General features: G+C 49.9%; 1 protein-coding gene across 3 annotated transcripts in view; it reads left to right on the top strand.

Annotated features, from left to right (window-relative positions):
* kiaa0586 (KIAA0586 ortholog) overlaps positions 1–25247 on the top strand; it is a 934633-nt gene that overhangs the window by 10079 nt on the left and 899307 nt on the right. For all 3 annotated transcript variants that reach the window (XM_072489245.1, XM_072489251.1, XM_072489243.1), the window contains exon 2: positions 2114–2193. In XM_072489245.1, the coding sequence (XP_072345346.1) occupies positions 2114–2193 (80 nt within the window). The remainder of the gene's footprint in view (positions 1–2113; positions 2194–25247) is intronic.

The following is a 25247-nucleotide window of genomic DNA, read 5'->3' as shown; positions in this document are numbered from 1 at the left end:
CCAGCCCTGGATCAAGCACAGTATTGAAGTCTCCCCCCATTACCAACTTTCCCGCCTCCAGGTCCGGGATACGCCCCAACATACGCCTCATAAAATTTGCATCATCCCAGTTCGGGGCGTATACGTTCACCAGAACCACCGCCTCCCCTTGCAATCTGCTACTCACCATCACATATCTACCCCCACTATCCGCCACTATGGTCTTTGCCTCAAACAGTACCTGTTTCCCCACTAAGATAGCCACCCCCCTATTCTTCACATCTAAACCCGAATGAAACACCTGCCCCACCCATCCTTTACGTAGTCTGACCTGGTCTATCAGTTTCAGGTGCGTCTCCTGCAACATAACCACATCTGCCTTTAATTTCTTTAGGTGTGCGAGTACCTGTGCCCTTTTAATCGGCCCGTTCAGCCCTCTCACGTTCCACGTGATCAGCCGGGTTGGGGGGTTCTTTTACCCCCCCCCCCCTTGTCGACTAGCCATCCCCTTTTTTAACCCAGCACCTCACCCGGTTCCCACGTACCTGTATATCCCACCGACGGTGCCCCCCCCGTCTCGACCACCCCGTCCCATAACAGCTCCCCCTTCTCCTTAGCAGCAGCAACCCAGTTAACCCCCCCCCCCTCCGCTAGATCCCCCTCGAGCGTAGTTGCACCCCCCATGTTGCTCCCAGAAGTCAGCGAACTCTGGCTGACCTCAGTTTCCCCCCTTGCCTTCGGCCCCCACTGTGCGAGGCCCCCTCCTTCCTGCGTCCCTGTTCCCGCCACAATTACCATAGCGCGGAAGCAAAGCCCGCGTTTCCCACTCGGCCACGCCCCTAATGGCGCATTTCCCTTCTCCTTCCCCTTTCCTTCCCACCGGCGCCCACAGTTCCTCATACCCCCCCCCCCCCCCCCCCCCCCCACATGGGGAAGAGAGAAAAGTTACAGGATCAAAGAATCAACAAATTGAAAAATCATCCCCCCCCCTTCCTCGCCCCACATAATCACCCCACCACTTTGTCCCAGAAGCTCTTTCTCTCGCCAGACTATTCCAGCTTCTCGTCCACAATGAATGTCCACGCCTCTTCTGCCGTCTCAAAGTAGTGGTGCTTCCCTTGGTGTGTGACCCACAGTCTCGCCGGTTGCAACATTCCAAATTGAACCTTTTTGTGAAGCACCGCCTTAGCCCGATTGAAACTTGCCCTCCTTCTCGCCACCTCCGCACTCCAATCCTGGTATACGCGGATCACCGCGTTCTCCCACCTACAGCTCCGAGTTTTCTTCGCCCATCTGAGGACCGTCTCTCTGTCGTTGTAGCGGAGAAACCTCACCACTATAGCTCGAGGTATTTCTCCAGCCTTTGGTCTTCGCGCCAGAACTCGATAGGCTCCCTCCACCTCCAAAGGGCCCGTCGGGGCCTCCGATCCCATTAGCGAGTGAAGCATCGTGCTCACATATGCCCCGACGTCCGCCCCCTCTGCGCCTTCGGGAAGACCCAGGACTCTTAAATTCTTCCTCCTCGAATTATTCTCCAGTGCTTCCAACCTCTCCACACACCTTTTGTGCTGTGCCTCGTGCGTCTCTGCCTTCACCACCAGGCCCTGTATTTCATCTTCGTTTTCAGCAGTCTTTGCCTTCATGACCCGAAGCTCCAGCTCCTGGGTCCTCTGCTCCTCCTTTAGCCCTTCAATCGCCTGTAATATCGGGGCCAACACTTCCTTCTTCAACTCCTTCTTCAGCTCTTCCACACAGCGCCGCAGGAACTCTTGTTGCTCCGGGCCCCATAACAAACAGCCGCCTTCCGACGCCATCTTGCTTTGAGCTTCCCTTCCTTGCCGCTGCTCCAGAGGATCTTCTGCAATCCGGCCGCTATCCTCTCCTTTTTCCATGTGTGTCCAGGGGATTCCCTTCTGGTTTACCGCACAGTGATTTTGGCCGTTTAAATTGCCGTTGGAGCTCCTATCAAGAGCCCAAAAGTCCGTTCCAACGGGAGGTGCCGAAACGTGCGACTCAGCTGGTCATTGCCGCACCCGGAAGTCCGAAACTGTCTACCTTTGATGAAGGTTTAATTGTATGTGGCTCATTTGTAAACATTATATGCATTCATTTATTCATAATGATTTAATTTCAGGACATGTAATTGATTTTAGAAAAAAATCAACTGGTGATCATGCTCAAAAAGCAATTAATGAGAACAAGTTACCACAATGGGTAAGAAATTGTTTAATTTCCTACGAATTGAGTTCAGTAGCACTTTCTTTATTGAATAACCTGTTATAATTCAGTCAAGTTTGGTTGTTTGAAAGCCTGTTCTTTCTGCTGATTGTTAAGGGTCTCATGTAAAATATGTTAGTGCTGTTTTTTTTTTTTGAAAAATATTATTATTGGGATTTTTAACATTTAGTCGCAAGATTAGGGTGGCACAGTGGTTAGCATTCCTCACAGCTCCAGGGACCGGGATTCAATTCCGGCCCCGGGTGACTGTGTGGAGTTTGCACTGTCTTCATATGTCTGTGTGGGTTTCCTCCGGGTGCTCCGGTTTCCTCCCATAGACCAAAGATGTGCAGGTTAGGTGGATTGACCATTCTAAAATGCCCCTTAAAATCCAAAAGGTTAGGTGGGATTATGGGGATGGGGTGGAGGCGTGGGCTTAAGTGGGGTGCTCTTTCCAAGGGCCAGAGCAGACTCGATTGGCCGAATGACCTCCTTCTGTACTGTAAACTCTATGATTTATACACAAAAGAGCGAGCCATTGGCAAAAACGCAAGAAGAAACCAAGCAACAGAAACATAATAAAAATCTGAACAACGGGTTGTCACTTTTCCTGGGACCCAGTTTTCCATGCTCGTATTGTCTTATTTACATTTGTATTTACAATCAATGCAAAACTCTTTACTTCATTTATATTTACACTCGTGGGGAATGTCTTTTTCCCCATTGAGATTTCAACGGAGGTTAGGATGGTCAGCCTCTTCGGTTTTCCATGTGTGGGAGGGGTCTATGTCCCCTTTGGCAAATGGCCTTCTTCAGTCTCTCATCTTCTGTATGCAAACTTCCTTTGATCCCGGCTGTACTCCCTGCCCCCCCACTCTCTTTGCCCCCCCCCTATCTGTATCCACCCTTTTGTCTGCTTCCCCCCCCCCCCCACCCAAAGAGGTTTGTGAACTTCTTCCACTTGACGTGGAATCTCTCCTTGGACCCTCTGATCAAGAATGTTATCTTCTCTAGTCTCAGGAACTCAGCCAGGTCTGATAGCCACTCCGTGGCCCTGGGTGGCGCTGCCAACTTCCAACCGAGCAGAAGCTTCTGCCTGGTGATCAGTGAGGGGAAGGTCAGGGTGTCCGTTCCCCCCTCCCTGTGTGGAGCTCTGGATGCTCTGAAGACCGCCACAGATGGGCATGGCTCTATCTCGATCCCCCACAACTCTGGACATTGTCTCGAAAAATGCCATCCAGAATTCCCTGAGTCTGGGGCAGGACCAGAACATGTGGTTGTGTTTGGCGGGGCCCCCCTAACACTGCTTGTACTTATCCTCCACCTCCCGGAAGAACCCGCTTATGCGTGTCTTAGTAAGGTGCGTTCTGAGCACCACCTTGAGCTGCATCAGGCATAACATGGCGATCCTATGCAGCGCCTTGCTCCAGAGTCCTCCCCTTATCTCCGTGCCCAGCTCCGCCCCCCATTTCCAGCTGGTCTTGTCCAGTGAGGTCCTGTCCTTTCCTATATATGTCCATAAATGTCACCACATTTGTCGTCCTTAACCAGTCCAGTCCATTGTGTCCACAAGCACGTCAGGGACTCTGGGTGATCGTTTTTGTCTTCTTGTGGAGAAATTGCAAGTATCCCCAGGTACCTGAGCTCGTTCCCTTTCGGGAACTGGGGCTTCTCTGAGAGTTCCCCCAGGGTCGCCAGACTATTGTCTATGTACATTACTCTCAGTGTCCCTCTGTCCTCACTCCACGTCCCAAGTATGGCATCTATCTTCGCTAGTGTGAACCTATGGTTGTTGCAGGTGGGGGTCTCTGTGGACATACCAATGCGCTTGAAGTGGCGCCTGAACTGGTTACAGGTCTTTAGTGTGGCCACGATCTCCAGGCTCCTGGAGTGTGTATGTGGGGGCCGTGAATGATGCGATGGCCAGTAATTGGAGAGATGTCCCCATACAGGAGGCTTCCTCTATTCGGAACTCAGCCTGCCTCCATTTCCTTTAGCCACCCCCTCACCCTCTTCTTTTTTGTCGCTGAGTGGTAGAATAGGGGGTTTGGAAGGGCCAGGCCTCCCACGTGTCATCCTCGCTGCAAGATGGTCTTACCCCTGACAAAGGCCATGATTAGCTTGTCGGCTCTGGTGAAGAAGGATTTGGGGATGAAGATCGGGAGTGATCTGAATAGAAAGGGGAACCTAGGCAGCATGTTAAATTTAACTGTCTGTACCCTTCCCGCTCTCGAAAGAGGGAGTGAGTCCCATCTTTGCAGGTCCCTCTTCACCACCTCCACAAGGCTGGAGAGGTTCCACTTGTGGAGACTCGTCCACTTGTGGTCTATCTCTATCCCCACGTACCTGAACTTGGTTTAGGTCACTTTAAACAGTAGTTCTTCCAGCTCTGCTCCGCCCTCTTGGGGGTTCACCGGGAAGGTTTTGCTCTTTCCCAGGTTGAGTTTGTAAACTGAGAAGGCACTGAACTCCCTAAGGAGTCCTGTTATCTTTTCCATGCTGGAAAGGGGTTCAACTCATACAGGAGCAGGTCACCTGCATAGCGCGAGACTCTGTGCTCGGTGTCCCCTCTCCGAATGCCTGCCCACCACTCTGCTGATCGAAGGGCAATGGCTAGTGGCTCGATTGCCAGTGCGAATAGGAGTGGGGATAATGGGCATCCCTGCCTCATTCCCCTGTGCAGCCGAAAGTACTCTGAACTGGTACCGTTCATTTGTACGCTCGCCGTAGGAACGTAGTACAGGAGCTTCACCCAAAGAGTGAACCCTGCTCCAAACCACTCAAGCACCACCTTGATGTGCCTCCATTTTATTCGATCGAAGGCTTACTCAGCGTCCAGGGAGATGATCACCCCTGGGGTCTTCTCCCCGGATGGGGTCATCATCACGTTCAGCAGGCACCTGATGTTCGCTGTTAGCTGTCTGCACTTGACACATCCGGCCTGATCTTCCGTGATCACTCTGGCAGACAGCTCTCCAGGTGCTTCGCCAGAGCTTTCGCTAGGACCTTTGCATCAGTGTTTATGAGAGATGAATCTGAATGATTCTCGCTCTGTCGATCATTGTCCTTTTTGGGGATCAGTGAAATCGAGGCCTGCTCAGCTTGGGCGGAAGGGCCCCCATCAACAGTGAGTCATTGAATATCTCCCACAAGTGCAGGACCAGTGCTGCTGAAAATTCTTTGTAGAAGTCTACTGGGAACCCATCAGGTCCACGGTGCTTTCCCTGACTGCGTGGAATTAATATATTCCACGATTTCACCCAGCCGTAGCGGTGCGACCGGTATATCCAGTCTGTCGAGGATCTGCTTCATCTCTGAGTCCCCCTCCGGGGGTTCGGAGGTGTACAGACCTCGTTAAAAGTTTGTGACGGGCTTGTTTTCCTTGTTTGGGCCTGACACCATCCTATCATTTCTGTCCCTAACTTGTGCTATCTCTTTTGTGACTGATTGCTTTCTTAGTTGGTGCACCAGCATGTGGCTGGTCTTGTTTCCATGTTCATAAAACATGCGGCTGGCGGAGCTGGTGGACTGCCATCTTTGTGGCAAGCAGATCAAATTCCATCTGCAGCGTTTTCCTCTCTGCCAGCAATTCCACAGCTGGGGCCATGGAATACCGCTGATCCACCCTCCGTATGGAGTCGATCAGCCGCTGCTTTGTTGCCCTTTTTTCTTGTCCCTAAGGGTCCTAGATGCAATGATTACCCCCCCTGCGTGGTGGGTGAGACGTCCCCGTTTTGGTTGTAGGCTACATACCCATCGATGGCTTGGCATCTCTTTGTACAGAATTCCTTATCAGCGAGGAGAGCTGGATTCACTCTCCATGGGTGGGTGCTGGGCCTGGCTCTTCTCCAGCCTCACATCCATGTAGTGTGGCGCGTGGTCAGAGATTACAATTGCGGAGTATTCCGTCTTTGTTGCCCCTGGAAGCACCATTTTCCCTACGACAAAATGGTCTTTATGTGAGTAGGCCGTGTGAACATAGGAGAAAAGGAGAATTCTTTTTCTCTCGGGTTGTTGAACCTCCGTGGATGTGGCAACCCCCCCCCCCCCCCCCCAAGCTACATGAAGGCATTTAATTCCCGTGCCATACCTGACACGGTTCCTGTCCTTGGGCTGGATCTGTCCATTGTCGGGTCCCATACACACTGAAGAACTCCCCACCACCCCATGATAAGCCGGTAGGTCAGGGATTTCGGCCACTGATTTTTTGACAAACTCTGCGTCGTCCCACCTCAGGAGCCACTTTGCGTGCAACTACTCAGCTTGTGGCCGTCAACGGAAATCCGTTAGTACTGTTTCAAACCAGTTAGTTGTGTATGCCACAGAGCACAACTGCTTGCAGACTCACAAAGAGAAACTTCCAACAGGTCAGTTTAAATAACGATTGTATTCGATAAGAACTATTGGAGCAGGAGTAGACAATTGAGCCCCTTAAACCTGCTCAGTCATTCAATATGTTCATGGCTGATCTCATCTCGGCCTCATCACCAACTTTCAGCCTTCTCCCCAACCTTTCATCCCACAATCTATCTCAAATTTGTTTCGTGCTCTGGCATTCACCAACCTTTTGAGTTTTTAAAGTTCATTTATAGAATATCGGTGTCGCTGGTTCAGCCAGCATTTATTGCCCATCCCTAGTTGCCCTTTAGAAGTTGGTGGTGAGTTGTCTTTTTGAACCGCTGCAGGTGTAGGTACACCCACTGTGCTATTAGGGTGTGAGTTCCAGGATTTTGACCCAGCGACAGTGAAGGAATGGCGATATATTTCCAAGTTGGAGTGGTGGCGTTCCCAGGTATCGGTTGCTCTTGGCCTTCTAGATGGTAGTGGGTTTGGAAGGTGCTGTCCAACGAACCTTGCCGAGTTCCTGCAGTGGATCTTCTGGATGGTACACATGGCTGTCACTGTACGCCCGTGGTGAATGGATGGAATATTTGTGGAAGGGTTAGAAAACAAGCTGGCTGCTTTGTCCTCAATGGTGTTGAGCATCTTGAGTGTTGTTGGAGCTGCACTCATCCAGGCAAGTGGAGAGTATTCCATTACAATCCTGACTTGTGCCTTGTAGATGGTGGATAGGTTTTGGCGGGTCAGGAGGTGAGTTACTCGCTGTAGGATCCCTAGCCTTTGACCTGCTCTGGTAGCCACAGTATTGATAATGCTAATCCAAGGGAAGCATGGTGGCGCAGTGGGTTAGCAATGCGGCCTCACGGCGCTAAGGTCCCAGGTTCGATCCCGGCTCTGGGTCACTGTCTGTGTGGAGTTTGCACGTTCTCCCCGTGTTTGCGTGGGTTTCGCCCCCACAACCCAAAGATGTGCAAGCTAAGTGGATTGGCTGCGCTAAATTGCCCCTTAATTGGAAAAAAAATGAATTGGGTACTCTAAATTTATAAAAAAATAATGCTAATCCAGTTCATCTTCTGATCAATGGTAAACCCCAGGATGTTGATTGTGAGGGATTCAGCGATGGTAATTCCATTGAATAGATCCTCCCTTGTAAGAGATGGTCATTGCCTGACACTTTTGTGGCGCGAATGTTATTTGCCACTTGTCAGCCCAAGCTTGGGTATTGTCCAGGTCTTGCTGCATTTGGATATCAACTGCTTCATATCTGCGGAGTCGCGAATGGTGCTGAACTTGGTGCAGTCATCTGCGAACATCCCCACTCTGACGTTATGATGGAAGGGAGGTCATTGATGATTCAACTGAAGATAGTTGGGTCTAGGACTCTACCCTGAGGAACTCCTGCAGTGATGTCCTGGAGCTGAGATGATTGACCTCCAACCACCACAATTATCTTCCTTTGTGCCAGATATGACTCCACCAGGGAAGAATCCCCCCCCCCCCCCCCCGATTCTCATTGACTCCAGTTTTGCTAGGGCTCTTGATGCCATGCTCTGTCAAATGCTGCCTTGATGTCAAGGAAAGTCACTCTCACCTCACCTCTAACATTCCGTTCTTTTGTCCATGTTAGAACCAAGGCTGCAATGAGGTGAGGAGCTGAGTGACCCTGGTGGAACCAACTGAACGTCAGTGAGCAGGTTATAACAGTGCCGCTTGATAGCATTGTTGATGACTCCTTCCATCACTTTGCTGGTAATGGAGAATAAACTGATCAGGCAGTAATTGGCTGAGTTGGATTTGTCCTGTTTCTTGTGTACAGGACGCACCTGGGCAATTTTTCACATTGCTGGGTAGATGCGAGTGTTGTAGCTGTACTGGGACAGCTTAACTAGAGGTGCGGCAAGTTCTGGAGCACAAGCCTTCGGTACTTTGCTGGAATATTGTGCCTTTAGCCGTTCATTGATATCACGCGGAGTGCATCGCACTGGCTGAAGACTGACATCTGTGATGCTGGGGATCCCCGGAGGACACCAAAATGGATCATCCACTCAGCACTTGGCTGACGATTGGTGCGAATACTTCAACCTTGTCTTTTGCACAGATGTGCTGGGCTCCTCCATCATTGAGGATGGGGATATTTGTGGAGCCTCCTCCTCCAGTGAGATGTTTAATTGTCCACCACTATTCACGGCTGGATGTGGCAGGACTGCAGAGCGTAGATCTGATGAGTTTGTTGTTGAATCACTTAGCTCTGTCTATTACTTGCTCCTTATGCTGTTTGGCACACAAGTAGTCCTGTGTTGTAGCTTCACCAGGTTGACACCTCATTTTTTGGTGTGCCTGGTGTTGCTACTGGCATGCCCCCCTGTACTCTTCATTGAACCGGGGTTGATCCGCTGGCTTGGTGGTAATGGTAGAGTGGGGGATATGCCGGGCCATGAGGTTGCAGATTGTGGTTGAGTACAATTCTGCTGCTGCTGATGGTCTATAGCACCTCATGGATGCTGAGTCTTGAGTTGCTAGATCTGTTCGAAGTCTATCCCATTTAGCTCGATGATTAACGGGATAAGGGGTTGCGGGGAGAATGCAGGAGAATGGGGATGAGAAAGCATCAGCCATGATTGGTACTGGGTAATGAACCAGGAGAGGTGTTAGATTTGGAGGTAGATGAGCACTTTGGTGATAGTGACCACAATTCGATTATGTTTACTTTAGTGATGGAAAGGGATAGGTATATACCGCAGGGCAAGAATTGTATCTGGGGGAAAGGCAATTATGATGCGATGAGGCAAGAGTTAGGATGCATCGGATGGAGAAGAAAACTGCAGGGGATGGGCACAATGGAAATGTGGAGCTTGTTCAAGGAACAGCTACTGCGTGCCCTTAATAAGTATGTACCTGTCAGGCAGGGAGGAAGTGGTCGAGCAAGGGAACCATTGTTTACTAAAGCAGTCGAAACACTTGTCAAGAGAAAGAAGGAGGCTTATGTAAAGATGAGACATGAAGGTTCAGTTAGGGTGCTCGAGAGTTACAAGTTAACTCGGAAGGACCTAAAGAGAGAGCTAAGAAGAGCCGTCTTTGGCAGGTAGGATCAAGGATAACCCTAAAGCTTTCTATAGATATGTCAGGAATAAACAAATGACTAGGGTAAGAGAAGGGCCAGTCAAGGACAGTAGTGGGAAGTTGTGCTTGGAGTCCGAGGAGATAGGAGAGGAGCTAAATGAATATTTTTCATCAGTATTCACACAGGAAAAAGGCAATGTTGTCGAGGAGAATACTGAGATTCAGGCTACTAGACTAGAAGGACTTGAGGTTCATAAGGAAAGTGTTAAAACAGATAAGTCCCCTGGGCCGGATGAGATTTATCCTAGGATTCTCTGGGAAGCTAGGGAGGAGATTGCTGAGCCCTTGGCTTTGATCTTTAAGTCATCTTTGTCTACAGGAATAGTGCCATAAGACTGGAGGATAGCAAATGTTGTCCCCTTATTCAAGAAGGGGAGTAGAGACAACCCCGGTAACTATAGACCAGTGAGCCTTACATCTGTTGTGGGCAAAATCTTGGAAAGGTTGATAAGAGATAGGATGTATAATCATCTGGAAAGGAATAATTTGATTAGAGATGGTCAACACGGTTTAGTGAAGGGTAGGTCGTGCCTCACAAACCTTATTATTGAGTTTTTTGAGAAGGTGAGCAAACAGGTGGATGAGGGTAAAGCAGTTGATGTGGTGTATATGGATTTCAGTAAAGCGTTTGATAAGGTTCCCCACGGTAGGCTACTGCAGAAAATACGGAGGCATGGGATTCAAGGTGATTTAACAGTTTGGATCAGAAAGGCTAGCTGGAAGAAGACAAAGGGTGGTGGTTGATGGGAAATGTTCAGACTGGAGTCCAGTTACTAGTCGTGTACCACAAGGATCTGTTTTGGGGCCACTGCTGTTTGTCATTTTTATAAAGGGGCAGCACGGTAGCCTTGTGGATAGCACAATTGCTTCACAGCTCCAGGGTCCCAGGTTCGATTCTGGCTTGGGTCACTGTCTGTGCGGAGTCTGCACATCCTCCCCGTGTGTGCGTGGTTTTCCTCCGGGTGCTCCGGTTTCCTCCCACAGTCCAAAGATGTGCGGGTTAGGTGGATTGGCCATGATAAATTGCCCTTAGTGTCCAAAATTGCCCTTAGTGTTGGGTGGGGTTACTGGGTTATGGGGATAGGGTGGCGGTGTTGACCTTGGGTAGGGTGCTCTTTCCAAGAGCCGGTGCAGACTCGATGGGCTGAATGGCCTCCTTCTGCTCTGTGAATTCTATGATGATAAATGACCTGGAGGAGGGCGTAGAAGGATGGGTGAGTAAATTTGCAGATGACACTAAAGTCGGTGGAGTTGTGGACAGTGCAGAAGGATGTTACAAGTTATAGAGGGACATAGATAAGCTGCAGGGCTGGGCTGAGAGGTGGCAAATGGAGTTTAATGCAGAAAAGTGTGAGGTGATTCATTTTGGAAGGAATAACAGGAAGACAGAGTACTGGGCTAATGGTAAGATTATTGATGTGGAGATGGCGGCGTTGGACTGGGGTGAGCACAGTACGAAGTCTTACAACACCTGGTTAAAGTCCAACAGGTTTGTTTCGATGTCACTAGCTTTCGGAGCGCAGCTCCTTCCTCAGGGTGAATGAAGAGGTCTGTTCCAGAAACACATATATAGACAAATTCAAAGATGCCAAACAATGCTTGGAATGCGACCATTAGCAGGTGATTAAATCTTTACAGATCCAGAGATGGGGTAACCCCAGGTTAAAGAGGTGTGAATTACATCAAGCCAGGACAGTTGGTAGGATTTCGCAGGCCAGATGGTGGGGGATGAATGTAATGTGACATGAATCCCAGGTCCCGGTTGAGGCCGCACTCATGTGTGCGGAACTTGGCTATAAGTTTCTGCTCGGCGATTCTGCGTTGTTGCGCGTCCTGAAGGCCGCCTTGGAGAACGCTTACCCGGAGATCAGAGGCCGAATGCCCTTGACTGCTGAAGTGTTCTCCGACTGGAAGGGAACATTCCTGCCTGGTGATTGTTGCGCGATGTCCATTCCTTCGTTGTCGCAGTGTCTGCATGGTCTCGCCAATGTACCACGCTTCGGGACATCCTTTCCTGCAGCGTATGAGGTAGACAACGTTGGCCGAGTCGCACGAGTACGTACCGCGTACCTGGTGGGTGGTGTTCTCACGTGTAATAGTGGTATCCATGTCGATGATCTGGCACGTCTTGCAGAGATTGCCATGGCAGGGTTGTGTGGTGTCGTGGTCACTGTTCTGAAGACTGGGTAGTTTGCTGCAAACAATGGTTCGTTTGAGGTTGCGCGGTTGTTTGAAGGCAAGTAGTGGGGGTGTGGGGATGACCTTGGCAAGATGTTCACCGTCATCAATGACATGTTGAAGGCTGTGAAGAAGATGACGTAGTTTCTCCGCTCCGGGGAAGTACTGTCGGTTGTGTCCCATGTTTGTCTTCTGAGGAGGTCGGTGCGGTTTTTCGCTGTGGCGCGTTGGAACTGTCGATCGATGAGTCGAGTGCCATATCCCGTTCGTACGAGGGCATCTTTCAACGTCTGTAGATGTCTGTTACGCTCCTCCTCGTCTGAGCAGATCCTGTGTATACGGAGCGCTTGTCCATAGGGGATGGCTTCTTTAATGTGTTTAGGGTGGAAGCTGGAGAAGTGGAGCATCATGAGGTTATCCGTGGGTTTGCGGTAAAGCGAAGTGCTGAGGTGACCGTCCTTGATGGAGACGAGTGTGTCCAAGAATGCAACTGATTTTGGAGAGTAGTCCATGGTGAGTCTGATGGTTGGATGGAACTTATTAATGTCATTGTGTAGTCGTTTCAGTGATTCTTCGCCGTGGGTCCAAAGGAAAAAAATGTCATCGATGTATCTGGTGTATAACGTCGGTTGAAGGTCCTGTGCGGTGAGTAGGTCCTGTTCAAACTTGTGCATGAAGATGTTGGCGTATTGGGGTGCGAATTTGGTCCCCATGGCTGTTCCGTGCGTCTGGATGAAGAACTTGTTGTCGAAGGTGAAGACGTTGTGATCCAGAATGAAGCGGATGAGTTGCAGAATTGCATCTGGAGATTGGCAGTTGTCGGTGTTGAGTACTGAGGCTGTTGCAGCAATGCCGTCGTCATGGGGGAAGCTGGTGTAGAGTGCCGAGACATCCATTGTGGCGAGGAATGTTCCTGGTTCAACTGGTCCATGGGCGCTGAGTTTCTGTAGGAAGTCCGTCGTGTCGCGACAGAAGCTGGGGGTACCTTGTACGATGGGTTTCAAGATGCCCTCGATGTAGCCAGAGAGGTTCTCACACAAGGTCCCATTGCCTGAAACGATAGGGCGGCCTGGTGTGTTGGCCTTATGTATTTTTGGGAGGCAGTAGAGATCTCCAATGCGGGGAGTACGTGGGATGAGAGCACGTAGGGTGCTCTGAAGATCTGGATCCAAGGTCTTGATCAGTCTGTTAAGTTGGCGGATGTGTTCCTTGGTCGGATCTGCGGGTAACTGTCTGTAGTGTTCTTGGTTGTTCAGTTGTCGGTATACTTCTTTGCAGTAATCCGTTCTGTTCTCTTGGTTGTTCAGTTGTCGGTATACGTCTTTGCAGTAGTCTGTCGGTATACTTCTTTGCAGTAGTCTTTGAACAGAACGGACTACTGCAAAGAAGTATACTGACAACTGAACAACCAAGAACACTACAGACAGTTACCCGCAGATCCGACCAAGGAACACATCCGCCAACTTAACAGACTGATCAAGACCTTGGATCCAGATCTTCAGAGCACCCTACGTGCTCTCATCCCACGTACTCCCCGCATTGGAGATCTCTACTGCCTCCCAAAAATACATAAGGCCAACACACCAGGCCGCCCTATCGTTTCAGGCAATGGGACCTTGTGTGAGAACCTCTCTGGCTACATCGAGGGCATCTTGAAACCCATCGTACAAGGTACCCCCAGCTTCTGTCGCGACACGACGGACTTCCTACAGAAACTCAGCGCCCATGGACCAGTTGAACCAGGAACATTCCTCGCCACAATGGATGTCTCGGCACTCTACACCAGCTTCCCCCATGACGACGGCATTGCTGCAACAGCCTCAGTACTCAACACCGACAACTGCCAATCTCCAGATGCAATTCTGCAACTCATCCGCTTCATTCTGGATCACAACGTCTTCACCTTCGACAACAAGTTCTTCATCCAGACGCACGGAACAGCCATGGGGACCAAATTCGCACCCCAATACGCCAACATCTTCATGCACAAGTTTGAACAGGACCTACTCACCGCACAGGACCTTCAACCGACGTTATACACCAGATACATCGATGACATTTTTTTCCTTTGGACCCACGGCGAAGAATCACTGAAACGACTACACAATGACATTAATAAGTTCCATCCAACCATCAGACTCACCATGGACTACTCTCCAAAATCAGTTGCATTCTTGGACACACTCGTCTCCATCAAGGACGGTCACCTCAGCACTTCGCTTTACCGCAAACCCACGGATAACCTCATGATGCTCCACTTCTCCAGCTTCCACCCTAAACACATTAAAGAAGCCATCCCCTATGGACAAGCGCTCCGTATACACAGGATCTGCTCAGACGAGGAGGAGCGTAACAGACATCTACAGACGTTGAAAGGTGCCCTCGTACGAACGGGATATGGCACTCGACTCATCGATCGACAGTTCCAACGCGCCACAGCGAAAAACCGCACCGACCTCCTCAGAAGACAAACATGGGACACAACCGACAGTACTTCCCCGGAGCGGAGAAACTACGTCATCTTCTTCACAGCCTTCAACACTTCATTGATGACGATGAACATCTTGCCAAGGTCATCCCCACACCCCCACTGCTTGCCTTCAAACAACCGCGCAACCTCAAACGAACCATTGTTTGCAGCAAAGTACCCAGTCTTCAGAACAGTGACCACGACACCACACAACCCTGCCATGGCAATCTCTGCAAGACGTGCCAGATCATCGACATGGATACCACTATTACACGTGAGAACACCACCCACCAGGTACGCGGTACGTACTCGTGCGACTCTGCCAACGTTGTCTACCTCATACGCTGCAGGAAAGGATGTCCCGAAGCGTGGTACATTGGCGAGACCATGCAGACGCTGCGACAACGAATGAATGGACATCGCGCAACAATCACCAGGCAGGAATGTTCCCTTCCAGTCGGAGAACACTTCAGAAGTCAAGGGCATTCAGCCTCTGATCTCCGGGTAAGCGTTCTCCAAGGCGGCCTTCAGGACGCGCAACAACGCAGAATCGCCGAGCAGAAACTTATAGCCAAGTTCCGCACATATGAGTGCGGCCTCAACCGGGACCTGGGATTCATGTCACATTACATTCATCCCCCACCATCTGGCCTGCGAAATCCTACCAACTGTCCTGGCTTGATGTAATTCACACCTCTTTAACCTGGGGTTACCCCATCTCTGGATCTGTAAAGATTTAATCACCTGCTAACGGTCGCATTCCAAGCATTGTTTGGCATCTTTGAATTTGTCTATATATGTGTTTCTGGAACATACCTCTTCAGTCACCTGAGGAAGGAGCTGCGCTCCGAAAGCTAGTGACATCGAAACAAACCTGTTGGACTTTAACCTGGTGTTGTAAGACTTCGTACGGTAAGATTATTGGCAGTGTGGATGAGCAGAGAGATCTCGGTGTCCATGTACATAGATCCCTGAAAGTTGCCACCCAGGTTGAGAGGTTTGTTGAGAAGGCGTACGGTGTGTTAGCTTTTATTGGTAGAGGGATTGAGTTTCGGAGCCATTAGGTCATGTTGCAGCTGTACAAAACTCTGGTGCGGCCGCATTTGGAGTATTGCGTGCAATTCTGGTCGCCGCATTATAGGAAGGATGTGGAAGCATTGGAAAGGGTGCAGAGGAGATTTACCAGAATGTTGCCTGGTATGGAGGGAAGATCTTATGAGGAAAGGCTGAGGGACTTGAGGCTGTTTTCGTTAGAGAGAAGAAGGTTAAGAGGTGACTTAATTGAGGCATACAAGATGATCAGAGGATTGGATAGGGTGGACAGTGAGAGCCTTTTTCCTCGGATGGTGATGTCCAGCACGAGGGGACATTGCTTTAAATTGAGGGGAGATAGATATAAGACAGATGTCAGAAGTAGGTTCTTTACTCAGCGAGTAGTAAGGGCGTGGAATGCCCTGTCTGCAACAGTAGTGGACTCGCCAACACTAAGGGCATTCAAATGGTCATTGGATAGACATATGGACAATAAGGGAATAGTGTAGATGGGCTTTAGAGTGGTTTCACAGGTCGGCGCAACATCGAGGGCCGAAGGGCCTGTACTGCGCTGTAATGTTCTATGTTCTATGATTGAATGGCGGAGCAGACTCGAAGGGCCAAGTGGCCTAATTCTGCTCCTATGTCTTATGGTCTTATGATTGTGCCACACACAATGGAGGGCATCCTCAATGTGAAGACAAGACTTTGTCTCCACAAGGACTGTGCGGTGGTCACTTCTACCAATACTGTCATGTACAGATGCATCTGCAGCAGGCAGGTTGGTGAGGATGAGGTCAGGTATGTATTTCTCTCTTGTTTGTTCCCTCCCCACCTGCTACAGTCCCAGTTTAGCGGCTATGTCTTTTAGGATCCGGCCAAATCGGTCTGTGGTGGTACTACTGAGCCACTCTTGGCGATGGTCATTGAAGCCCCCCACCCAGAGTATATTCTGCGCCCTTGCCACCCTCAGTGCTTCCTCCAAGTGTTCAACATGGAGGAATACTGATTCATCAGCTGAAGTAATTCCTCCTCATTTCTGTTTTAAATTTGCCACCCCTTAGCCTAAAACTATGGCCTCTTGTTCCAGAATGTCCAACAAGTGGAAACATCCACTCTATGTCCATCCTGTCAATCGCTTTAGCATCTTGTATACCTCAATTAGATCTCTTCTCATTCTTCTGAACTGCAGCGAGTAGAGGCCTAAACTGCTCAATCTCTCTCCATGAACATGAGGCAGGGGAGGGATGCACATACAAGGTTAAAGATTGCATTTCCCATAATTAATTTCAATAATCTCAAGTTGCTCAAGTGTATATTGGTGTTCTGACTTGGAATTTATTTATCAATGAAGCAACAGTTGTGTAAAGAGTTATTTCCAAACCATCCGATCCACTGAATTCAAAAATGACAAAACAGCAAAGAAAAAATATAAGCACAAATAGAACACAGTTGTCTGGCTTCAAGAGCCAGATTGTCGTGGCTTGGTTTATCGGTTCGACACCTACCACTATTTTAGCATATTTGAGTGTCAAATTGAAATGACAATTTTGGCTAATTCAATTTCCTCACTTTTCAAAATGCTTGGTCTGTCTGACAACCCTTGCAATTTTAAATGTTTTACTATGCTTTCAATAATGTCTTAATGTCAGCTTTCTTTATCCCTGCAAGTAATCCCAACTCCATTTTATCTGCCAAATCATTTAACTGACTCTTGGTTACCTTCTGTAAACCAGTCAAAGTTAGATCTTCCACTTTTTAGAAAATGCTTAATTTCCTACTCCATTTTGGATTCGAACCTGTACCTTATACCCTGCAGTAACTCCAATTCATTTGTCAGTACCTCACTTAATCCTTTTTTAAGGATTCACAGATCACAACATTTAACAATAAATCCCAGACCAAGTTTGACTATTCAGCATCCGTAACCATTTTCCCACATTTTTAAATTCCGCAAGAGCCCCTACTTTTGTTACGATCCAAGTTGGTGTTCTAACTGGATGGGAAGATCCCAGCACGGAACCCTGGTTCAAAAGACTGTCACTTTAACTTTTTTTTATGAAACGTGGAGAAACCGAGCCATGGGACCGCTAATTAGTTTTAACAATTAAAAAAATGTATTAAACATGAAAAAATTGGATTATAATACAATGCTTATTCATTTCCTCTCTTTTAAAAGTTACACACAGGTTTTAGGATTAACACGGATTACAAAGTACATCTTTTAAAAAATAAATTTAGAGTACCCAATTATTGTTTTCCAATTGAGGGGCTAAATTGCGTGGCAAATCCACTTACCCTGCACATCGTTGGGATGTGGGGGTGAGGCCCACACCGACATGGGGAGAATGTGCAAACTCCACACAGGCAGTGACCCGGGACCGGGATTAAACGTGGGTCCTTGGCTAACCACTGCCACACTGTGCCGCCCACAAAGTACATCTTAATCGACAATGGCCTCATCAACACACACGTGGACCTTGTAAAAGTCCATTGACCTTGGGCGGCAATCCCGCCCCTGTCCCTTTTATGTCCACAAGTTAACTGTGGTCAAAGGCATGGACTCTGCTCTGAGCCCAAGTTAGTGTCTGTAGATTTCTCCTCAGAATCTCCCAGATAAAACTTTCCAAACTCCACTCCCAAAAATCTTCTCATAATAATGCTTTTCCTTAGCAGTTTGCAATCCGAAATCCAGTCTAGGTTTTACAAATTACAATTTTAAACAAAGCCTCCGTTCCACTTTCTTTTTTTAAAAAAATATATTTTATTGAAATTTTTTTCCAAACAACAATTTTTCCCTCTTACAAAGCAAACGAAACAATAACAAAACAGGAATTTGTAACAATACACAGGTAACAAAACCCCATTGTCTATTGACCTAAACTAAACTAAACCCCCCCCCCTCCCCCTGGGTTGCTGCTGTTGGTCATCTGTCTTCCCTCTAACGTTCCCCTAGGTAGTCGAGAAATGGCTGCCACCGCCTGGTGAACCCTTGAGCCGATCCTCTCAGGGCAAACTTTATCTGCTCCAGTTTAATGAACCCCGCCATATCATTTACCCAGGTCTCCAGTCCGGGGGGTTTCGCCTCCTTCCACATGAGTAGGATCCTGCGCCGGGCTACTAGGGACGCAAAGGCCACGACATCGGCCTCTTTCGCCTCCTGCACTCCTGGCTCTTCCGCAACTCCAAATAAAGCTAACCCCCAGCCTGGTTTGACCCGGGCCTTCACCACCTGCAAAATCACTCCCGTCACTCCCTTCCAATACCCTTCCAGTGCCGGGCACGCCCAAAACATATGTGCGTGGTTTGCCGGGCTCCCGCCACACCTCCCACATTTGTCCTCCACTCCAAAGAACCTGCTCAATCTTGCCCCCGTTATGTGTGCTCTATGTAGCACCTTAAATTGAATCAGGCTAAGCCTGGCGCATGAGGAAGAGGAATTTACCCTGCTTAGGGCATCAGCCCACATACCCTCCTCTATCTCCTCCCCTAATTCTTCTTCCCACTTTCCTTTTAGTTCTCCCACCGACTCCTCCCCCTCTTCCCTCATCTCTCTATAAATCTCTGACACCTTGCCCTCTCCGATCCACACCCCTGAAAGCACCCTGTCCTGTATCCCCTGTGTCGGGAGCAACGGAAATTCCCTCACCTGTTGTCTAGTAAACGCCCTCACCTGCATATATCGCAAGAAATTTCCCCGGGGCAACTTATACTTTTCCTCCAATGCTCCCAAGCTCGCCAAAGTCCCATCTATAAATAAATCTCCCACCTTCCTAATTCCCAACTGGTACCAGCTCTGAAATCCTCCATTCATTCTTCCTGGGGCGAACCTATGGTTGTTCCTGATAGGGGACCCCACCAGGGCTCCCTGCACCCCTCTCTGTCGCCTCCACTGTCCCCAGATATTCAGTGTTGCCGCCACCACCGGGTTCGTGGTAAACTTTTTAGGTGAGAACGGTAGCGGCGCTGTCACCAGCGCCTCGAAACTCGTCCCTTTACAGGACTTTCTCTCCAGTCTTTTCCACGCCGCTCCCTCACCCTCCATCATCCATCTACGTATCATTGCCACATTGGCGGCCCAATAGTAATCACCCAAGTTCGGTAGTGCCAGTCCTCCTCTGTCCCTACTACGCTGAAGGAACCCCCTCCTTACTCTCGGAACTTTCCCAGCCCACACGAAGCTCGTGATGCTCCTATCTATTTTATTAAAAAAGGTCTTGGTGATTAGTATAGGGAGACATTGAAATACAAATAAGAACCTCGGGAGGACCATCATCTGAATTGCTTGCACCCTGCCCGCCAGCGATAGAGGCTGCATGTCCCACCTCTTGAAGCCCTCCTCCATTTGTTCTACCAGCCGTGTCAGATTAAGTCTGTGCAAGGTTCCCCAGCTCCTAGCGATCTGAATCCCCAGGTATCGGAAGTTTCTTTCCACTTTCCTTAGCGGTAAGCCTTCTATCTCTCTACTCTGGTCCCCTGGATGTATCACAAATAATTCACTCTTCCCCATGTTTAGCCTATACCCCGAGAAATCCCCGAACTCCCTCAACATTCGCATAACCTCTATCATCCCCCCCGCTGGGTCCGACACGTATAACAATAGGTCATCTGCGTATAACGAGACTCGGTGTTCTTCTCCCCCTCTAATCACCCCTCTCCATTTCCTGGAGTCTCTCAACGCCATGGCCAGAGGTTCAATTGCCAACGCGAACAACAATGGAGACAGCGGGCATCCCTGTCTTGTTCCCCTATATAATCGGAAATACTCCGATCTATGTCGACCTGTAACTACGCTTGCCGTTGGAGCCCCATAAAGAAGTCTAACCCAGCTAATAAACCCGTTCCCAAACCCAAACCTCCTTAACACTTCCCACAAATACTCCCACTCCACCCTATCAAATGCCTTCTCTGCGTCCATTGCCGCCACTATCTCTGCCTCCCCCTCCACTGGGGGCATCATTATCACCCCTAATAGTCGTCTCACGTTAACATTCAGTTGTCTCCCTTTTACGAACCCTGTCTGGTCTTCGTGCACCACCCCCGGGACACAGTCCTCTATCCTCGATGCCAGTACCTTTGCCAGCAATTTGGCGTCCACGTTCAATAGTGAAATAGGTCTATAGGACCCGCACTGCAACGGATCTTTGTCCCTCTTCAAAATTAGCGATATCGTCGCCTCCGACATCGTCGGGGGTAGAGTCCCCTCTTCCCTGGCCTCATTGAACATCCTCGCCATCAACGGGGCCAACAAGTCCACGTATTTTCTGTAATATTCCACCGGGAACCCGTCTGGCCCCGGGGCCTTCCCTGCTTGCATGCTTCCCAGTCCCTTAATAACCTCGTCCACCTCAATCGGCGCCCCCAGGCCTGCCACCTCCTGCTCCTCCACTTTCCGGAACCTCAATTGGTCCAGGAACTGCCGCATCCCCTCCTCTCCCTCTGGGGGTTGAGACCTATACAGTTCCTCATAGAAGGTCTTGAACACCTCATTTATCTTTCCTGCCCTTCGCACCGTGTCTCCCCTTTCGTCTCTAATTCCTCCTATCTCCCTCGCTGCTGCCCTCTTTCGCAATTGATGCGCCAACAGGCGACTAGCCTTTTCCCCATATTCATACCTCCTCCCCTGTGCCTTCCTCCACAGTACCTCCACCTTTCTGGTGGTCAGAAGGTCAAACTCCGTCTGGAGTCGTCTCCTCTCCCTGTACAATTCCTCCTCCGGGGTCTCTGCAAATTCCCTGTTCACCCTTAAAATCTCCCCCAGTAATCTTTCCCTTTCCTTGGCCTCTGTTTTCCTTTTGTGGGCCCCAATAGAGATCAGCTCTCCTCTGACCACCGCTTTTAATGCTTCCCAGACCACTCCCACAGGGACCTCGCCGTCGTCATTGACCTCCAGGTATCTCTCAATACACCCCCACACTCTTGCACACACTCCCTCATCCGCCATCAGTCCCACATCTAATCGCCAGAATGTTCTCTGCTCCCTGTCCTCTCCTACTTCCAGGTCCACCCAATGTGGGGCACGATCCGAAACCGCTATGGCTGAGTACTCCGCTTCTTCCACCCTAGAGATCAACGACCTTCCCAACACAAAAAAATCTATCCGGGAGTACACTTTATGGACATGGGAGAAGAAGGAAAACTCCCTAGCCCTAGGTCTAAGAAATCGCCATGGATCCACTCCCCCCATTTGGTCCATAAACCCCTTAAGTACCTTGGCCGCTGCCGGCCTTCTTCTGGTCCTTGAGCTGGATCTATCTAGCCCTGGGTCCAGCACCGTATTAAAGTCCCCTCCTAAAATCAGGTTTCCTGCCTCCAGGTCTGGTATACTCCCCAGCATCCGTCACATGAATCCCGCATCGTCCCAATTTGGGGCATACACATTAACCAACACGACCTCCATTCCCTCCAGCCTACCACTCACCATTACATATCTACCTCCGCTATCTGCTACGATGTTCTTTGCTTCAAATGCTACCCGTTTCCCCACCAAAATGGCCACCCCTCTGTTCTTTGCGTCCAGTCCTGAGTGGAACACCTGTCCCACCCATCCTTTCCTTAGCCTAACTTGGTCCGCCACCTTTAGGTGTGTCTCTTGGAGCATAACCACGTCTGCCCTTAGTCCTTTCAAATGCACGAGCACTCGGGCCCTTTTTATCGGTCCGTTCAGGCCTCTCACATTCCACGTGATCAGCCTCACTAGGGGGCTACCTGCCCCCTCCCGTGTTGACTATCCATTACCTTCTCTAGGCCAGTCCCATATCCCGCCTCCGCGCTCCCGCCCGCTCCCCCAGCGTCGCACACCATCCCCGCCCACCCACTCTTTAGCCATTTCCTTTTGGATTTCCGCAGCAGCAACTCAGTTGTGTCCCCCCCCCCCCCCCCCCCCCCCCCCGCTAGATCCCTATCTAGCATGATTGCTCCCCCATATCACTTCCGTAAGTCAGCTGACTTCAACTGACCCCGGCTACTCCTGCTCACTCCTCGACCCCCCCCCCCCCCCCCCCACCCCCCGTGTGGGAGAACTCCCATCCGCCTTGCGCCTGTCTTCCCGCCTTATTCTTTCTGGCGCGGGAACATCCCTTTACCTGACCCGCCTCTTATGGCGCAGCTCCCTTTCCCCTCCCCCTCTCCTTCCCCATTCTCCGACTATGTCCCGTCTTTCCCCCCTCACCGGCGCCCACATTTCCCCAATGTCTCCCCCCTTCCCTGTTTACTTCTCAATTAACTTCCACCGTAACATTAACAAAAACAATAACAATAACATTTCCTGCAGCATCAGTCCCTCCGTTCCGGTCCAATTTCTCTTCTTTGATGAAGGACCATGCTTCCTCCGCCGTCTCGAAATAATAGTGTCTCTCCTGATACGTGACCCATAGTCTTGCCGGCTGCAGCATCCCAAACTTCACCTTCCTTTTATGCAACACCTCTTTGGCTCGGTTGAAGCTCGCCACCTCCGCACTCCAATCCTGGTATATCCGTACCACAGCATTCTCCCACCTGCTACTCCGCACCTTTTTAGCCCATCTCAGGAACTCTTCTCTGACCTTAAGGCGGTAAAATCGCACGATTATCGTCCTCGGTGGTTCTCCCGCTTTTGGTCTTCTCGCCGGAATCCGATTTGCCCACTCCACCTCCATGGGGCCCGCAGGGGCCTCGGCACCCATCAGTGAGCTCAGCATCTTACTTGCGTACTCTCCACAGTCCACTCCTTCCACACCCTCAGGTGACGAATGTGATATAAAATAGTTACTTTAGAGATACTAGTTAATGTAATGTAGAAATAAGCCACTTTGATTTTTGCAGTTAGGGACAAAGGAATTTGGGACCGCATGGAAAAAGCAGGAAGAGGTGTGTCTATAAGAGTGAGGATGCATTGATAGGGGCCAGAGAAAGGGATTGGAAGTGAGCCAATCAGAATGGATTAAACAGGTCAGGAGGGACCTAGGCTGACCTATGTCCGTCGAGTATGTGAAACTTGATACCATTTGAACTGATTTTGCAGAGATTCCTTTGTCTGTTAGTTCAGTCGTTTTCTGGAGTGTAAGAGGCAGGACGTCCTGTTACATTCTGTAAGATGATAAAGCTTGCAAGCTAAATAAATAACTTCTGTTTACGTGCGAATCCGTCTCAACTTTTATTGAGGCCAGACTGACAGAGAAAGAAAATAGGATCGGTTGAAGCTCGCCACCTCCGCACTCCAATCCTGGTATATCCGTACCACAGCATTCTCCCACCTGCTACTCCGCACCTTTTTAGCCCATCTCAGGAACTCTTCTCTGACCTTAAGGCGGTAAAATCGCACGATTATCGTCCTCGGTGGTTCTCCCGCTTTTGGTCTTCTCGCCGGAATCCGATTTGCCCACTCCACCTCCATGGGGCCCGCAGGGGCCTCAGCACCCATCAGTGAGCTCAGCATCTTACTTGCGTACTCTCCACAGTCCACTCCTTCCACACCCTCAGGGAGACCTAGTATCCGAAGGTTCTTCCTTCGCGCTCCGTTTTCTAGGGCCTTGATCCTTTCAGTACACTTTTTATGAAGTGCCTCGTGCGTCTGAGTCTTAACCGCCAGGCCCAGGATCTCGTCCTCAATATCTGTCACCTTCTGCTCCACCACGCGGAGCTCAGTCTCCTGGGTCTTTAATGTCTCCTTGAGCCCCTCAGTTGCCTGTAGCATCGGGGTCAGCACCTCCCTCTTCAGCAGCTCCACGCACCGTCTCACGATTTCATCCTGCTCAGGCCCCCATGTCGCCTGCGCTTTCTCCGCCGCCATCTTGTACTTCTCTCTTTCTGACCCTTTGGTCGACGATTCCTCGCGCTGCAGCCGCCGCCGCCGGTTTTTTCCTCCTTCGTTTGGGGGGGACTCCCTTCTCACACACCCCACACTGGGTTGCGTCATCGAAAAATTCCCCGTTGGGGCTCTTAAAAGAGCCCGAAGGTCCGTCGGAGCTGGAGCAGCTGAAGCGTGCGGCTAGCTAGGCATCACCGCAACCGGAAGTCCCCCTCCGTTCCACTTTCAATTGCAAATCGAACTGTACCAACTCCCATGCATGCAAACATCTTTTTTTTTTCTTAAAAAAATAAATAAATTTAGAGTACCCAATTCATTTTTTCCAATTAAGGGACAATTTAACGTGGTCAATCCACCTACCCTGCACATCTTTGGGTTGTGGGGGCGAAACCCATGCAAACACTGGGAGAATGTGCAAACTCCACACCGACAGTGACCCAGAGCCGGGATCGAACCTGGGACCTCAGTGCTGTGAGGCAGCAATGCTAACCACTGCGCCACCGTGCTGCCCCATGCAAACATCTTTGTCCAGTATGATTCTAACTACAGATTTTGCCCTTCCGGGCACCGAAACATTAAATTAAACACACTTAAAACTATACCTTATTTATTTTTTTAAAAAAAATATATTTATTAAAGTTTTTTAACACAATTTTTCTCCCTTACAAACAACAACCCCCCCCCGCCCCCCCCGCCCCCCCCCCCCCCGTAACAAAAAAAAAACGAGAAATCGCGCAGAGCAAGATATATACATGGCAAAATGATATATTTACACAGCTTTGTACACTGGCCCTCACCCGTACGTGCCAGTTTCCCCAACCCTTCATGTTATCTCTTGCTCATCCACCCTCCCAGGCAGTCCCCCCCCCCCCCCCCCCCAGGACGTGTCTTCCCCCCCCCCCCCCCCAAGGTTGCTGCTGCTGCTGACCGACCTTCCTCTAACGCTCCGCGAGATAGTCTAGGAACGGTTGCCACCGCCTGTAAAACCCCTGCGCAGACCCTCTCAAGGCGAACTTAATCCTCTCCAACTTTATGAACTCAGCCATATCATTTATCCAGGCCTCCAGGCTGGGGGGCTTCGCTTCCTTCCACATTAGCAAGATCCTTCGCCGGGCTACTAGG

This window comes from Scyliorhinus torazame, chromosome 2 (assembly GCF_047496885.1).
Source record: "Scyliorhinus torazame isolate Kashiwa2021f chromosome 2, sScyTor2.1, whole genome shotgun sequence".
Classification (NCBI taxonomy): domain Eukaryota; kingdom Metazoa; phylum Chordata; class Chondrichthyes; order Carcharhiniformes; family Scyliorhinidae; genus Scyliorhinus; species Scyliorhinus torazame.
The sequence above is the reverse complement of the archived record's forward strand: the minus strand, read 5'-3'. Positions and strand labels throughout refer to the sequence as shown.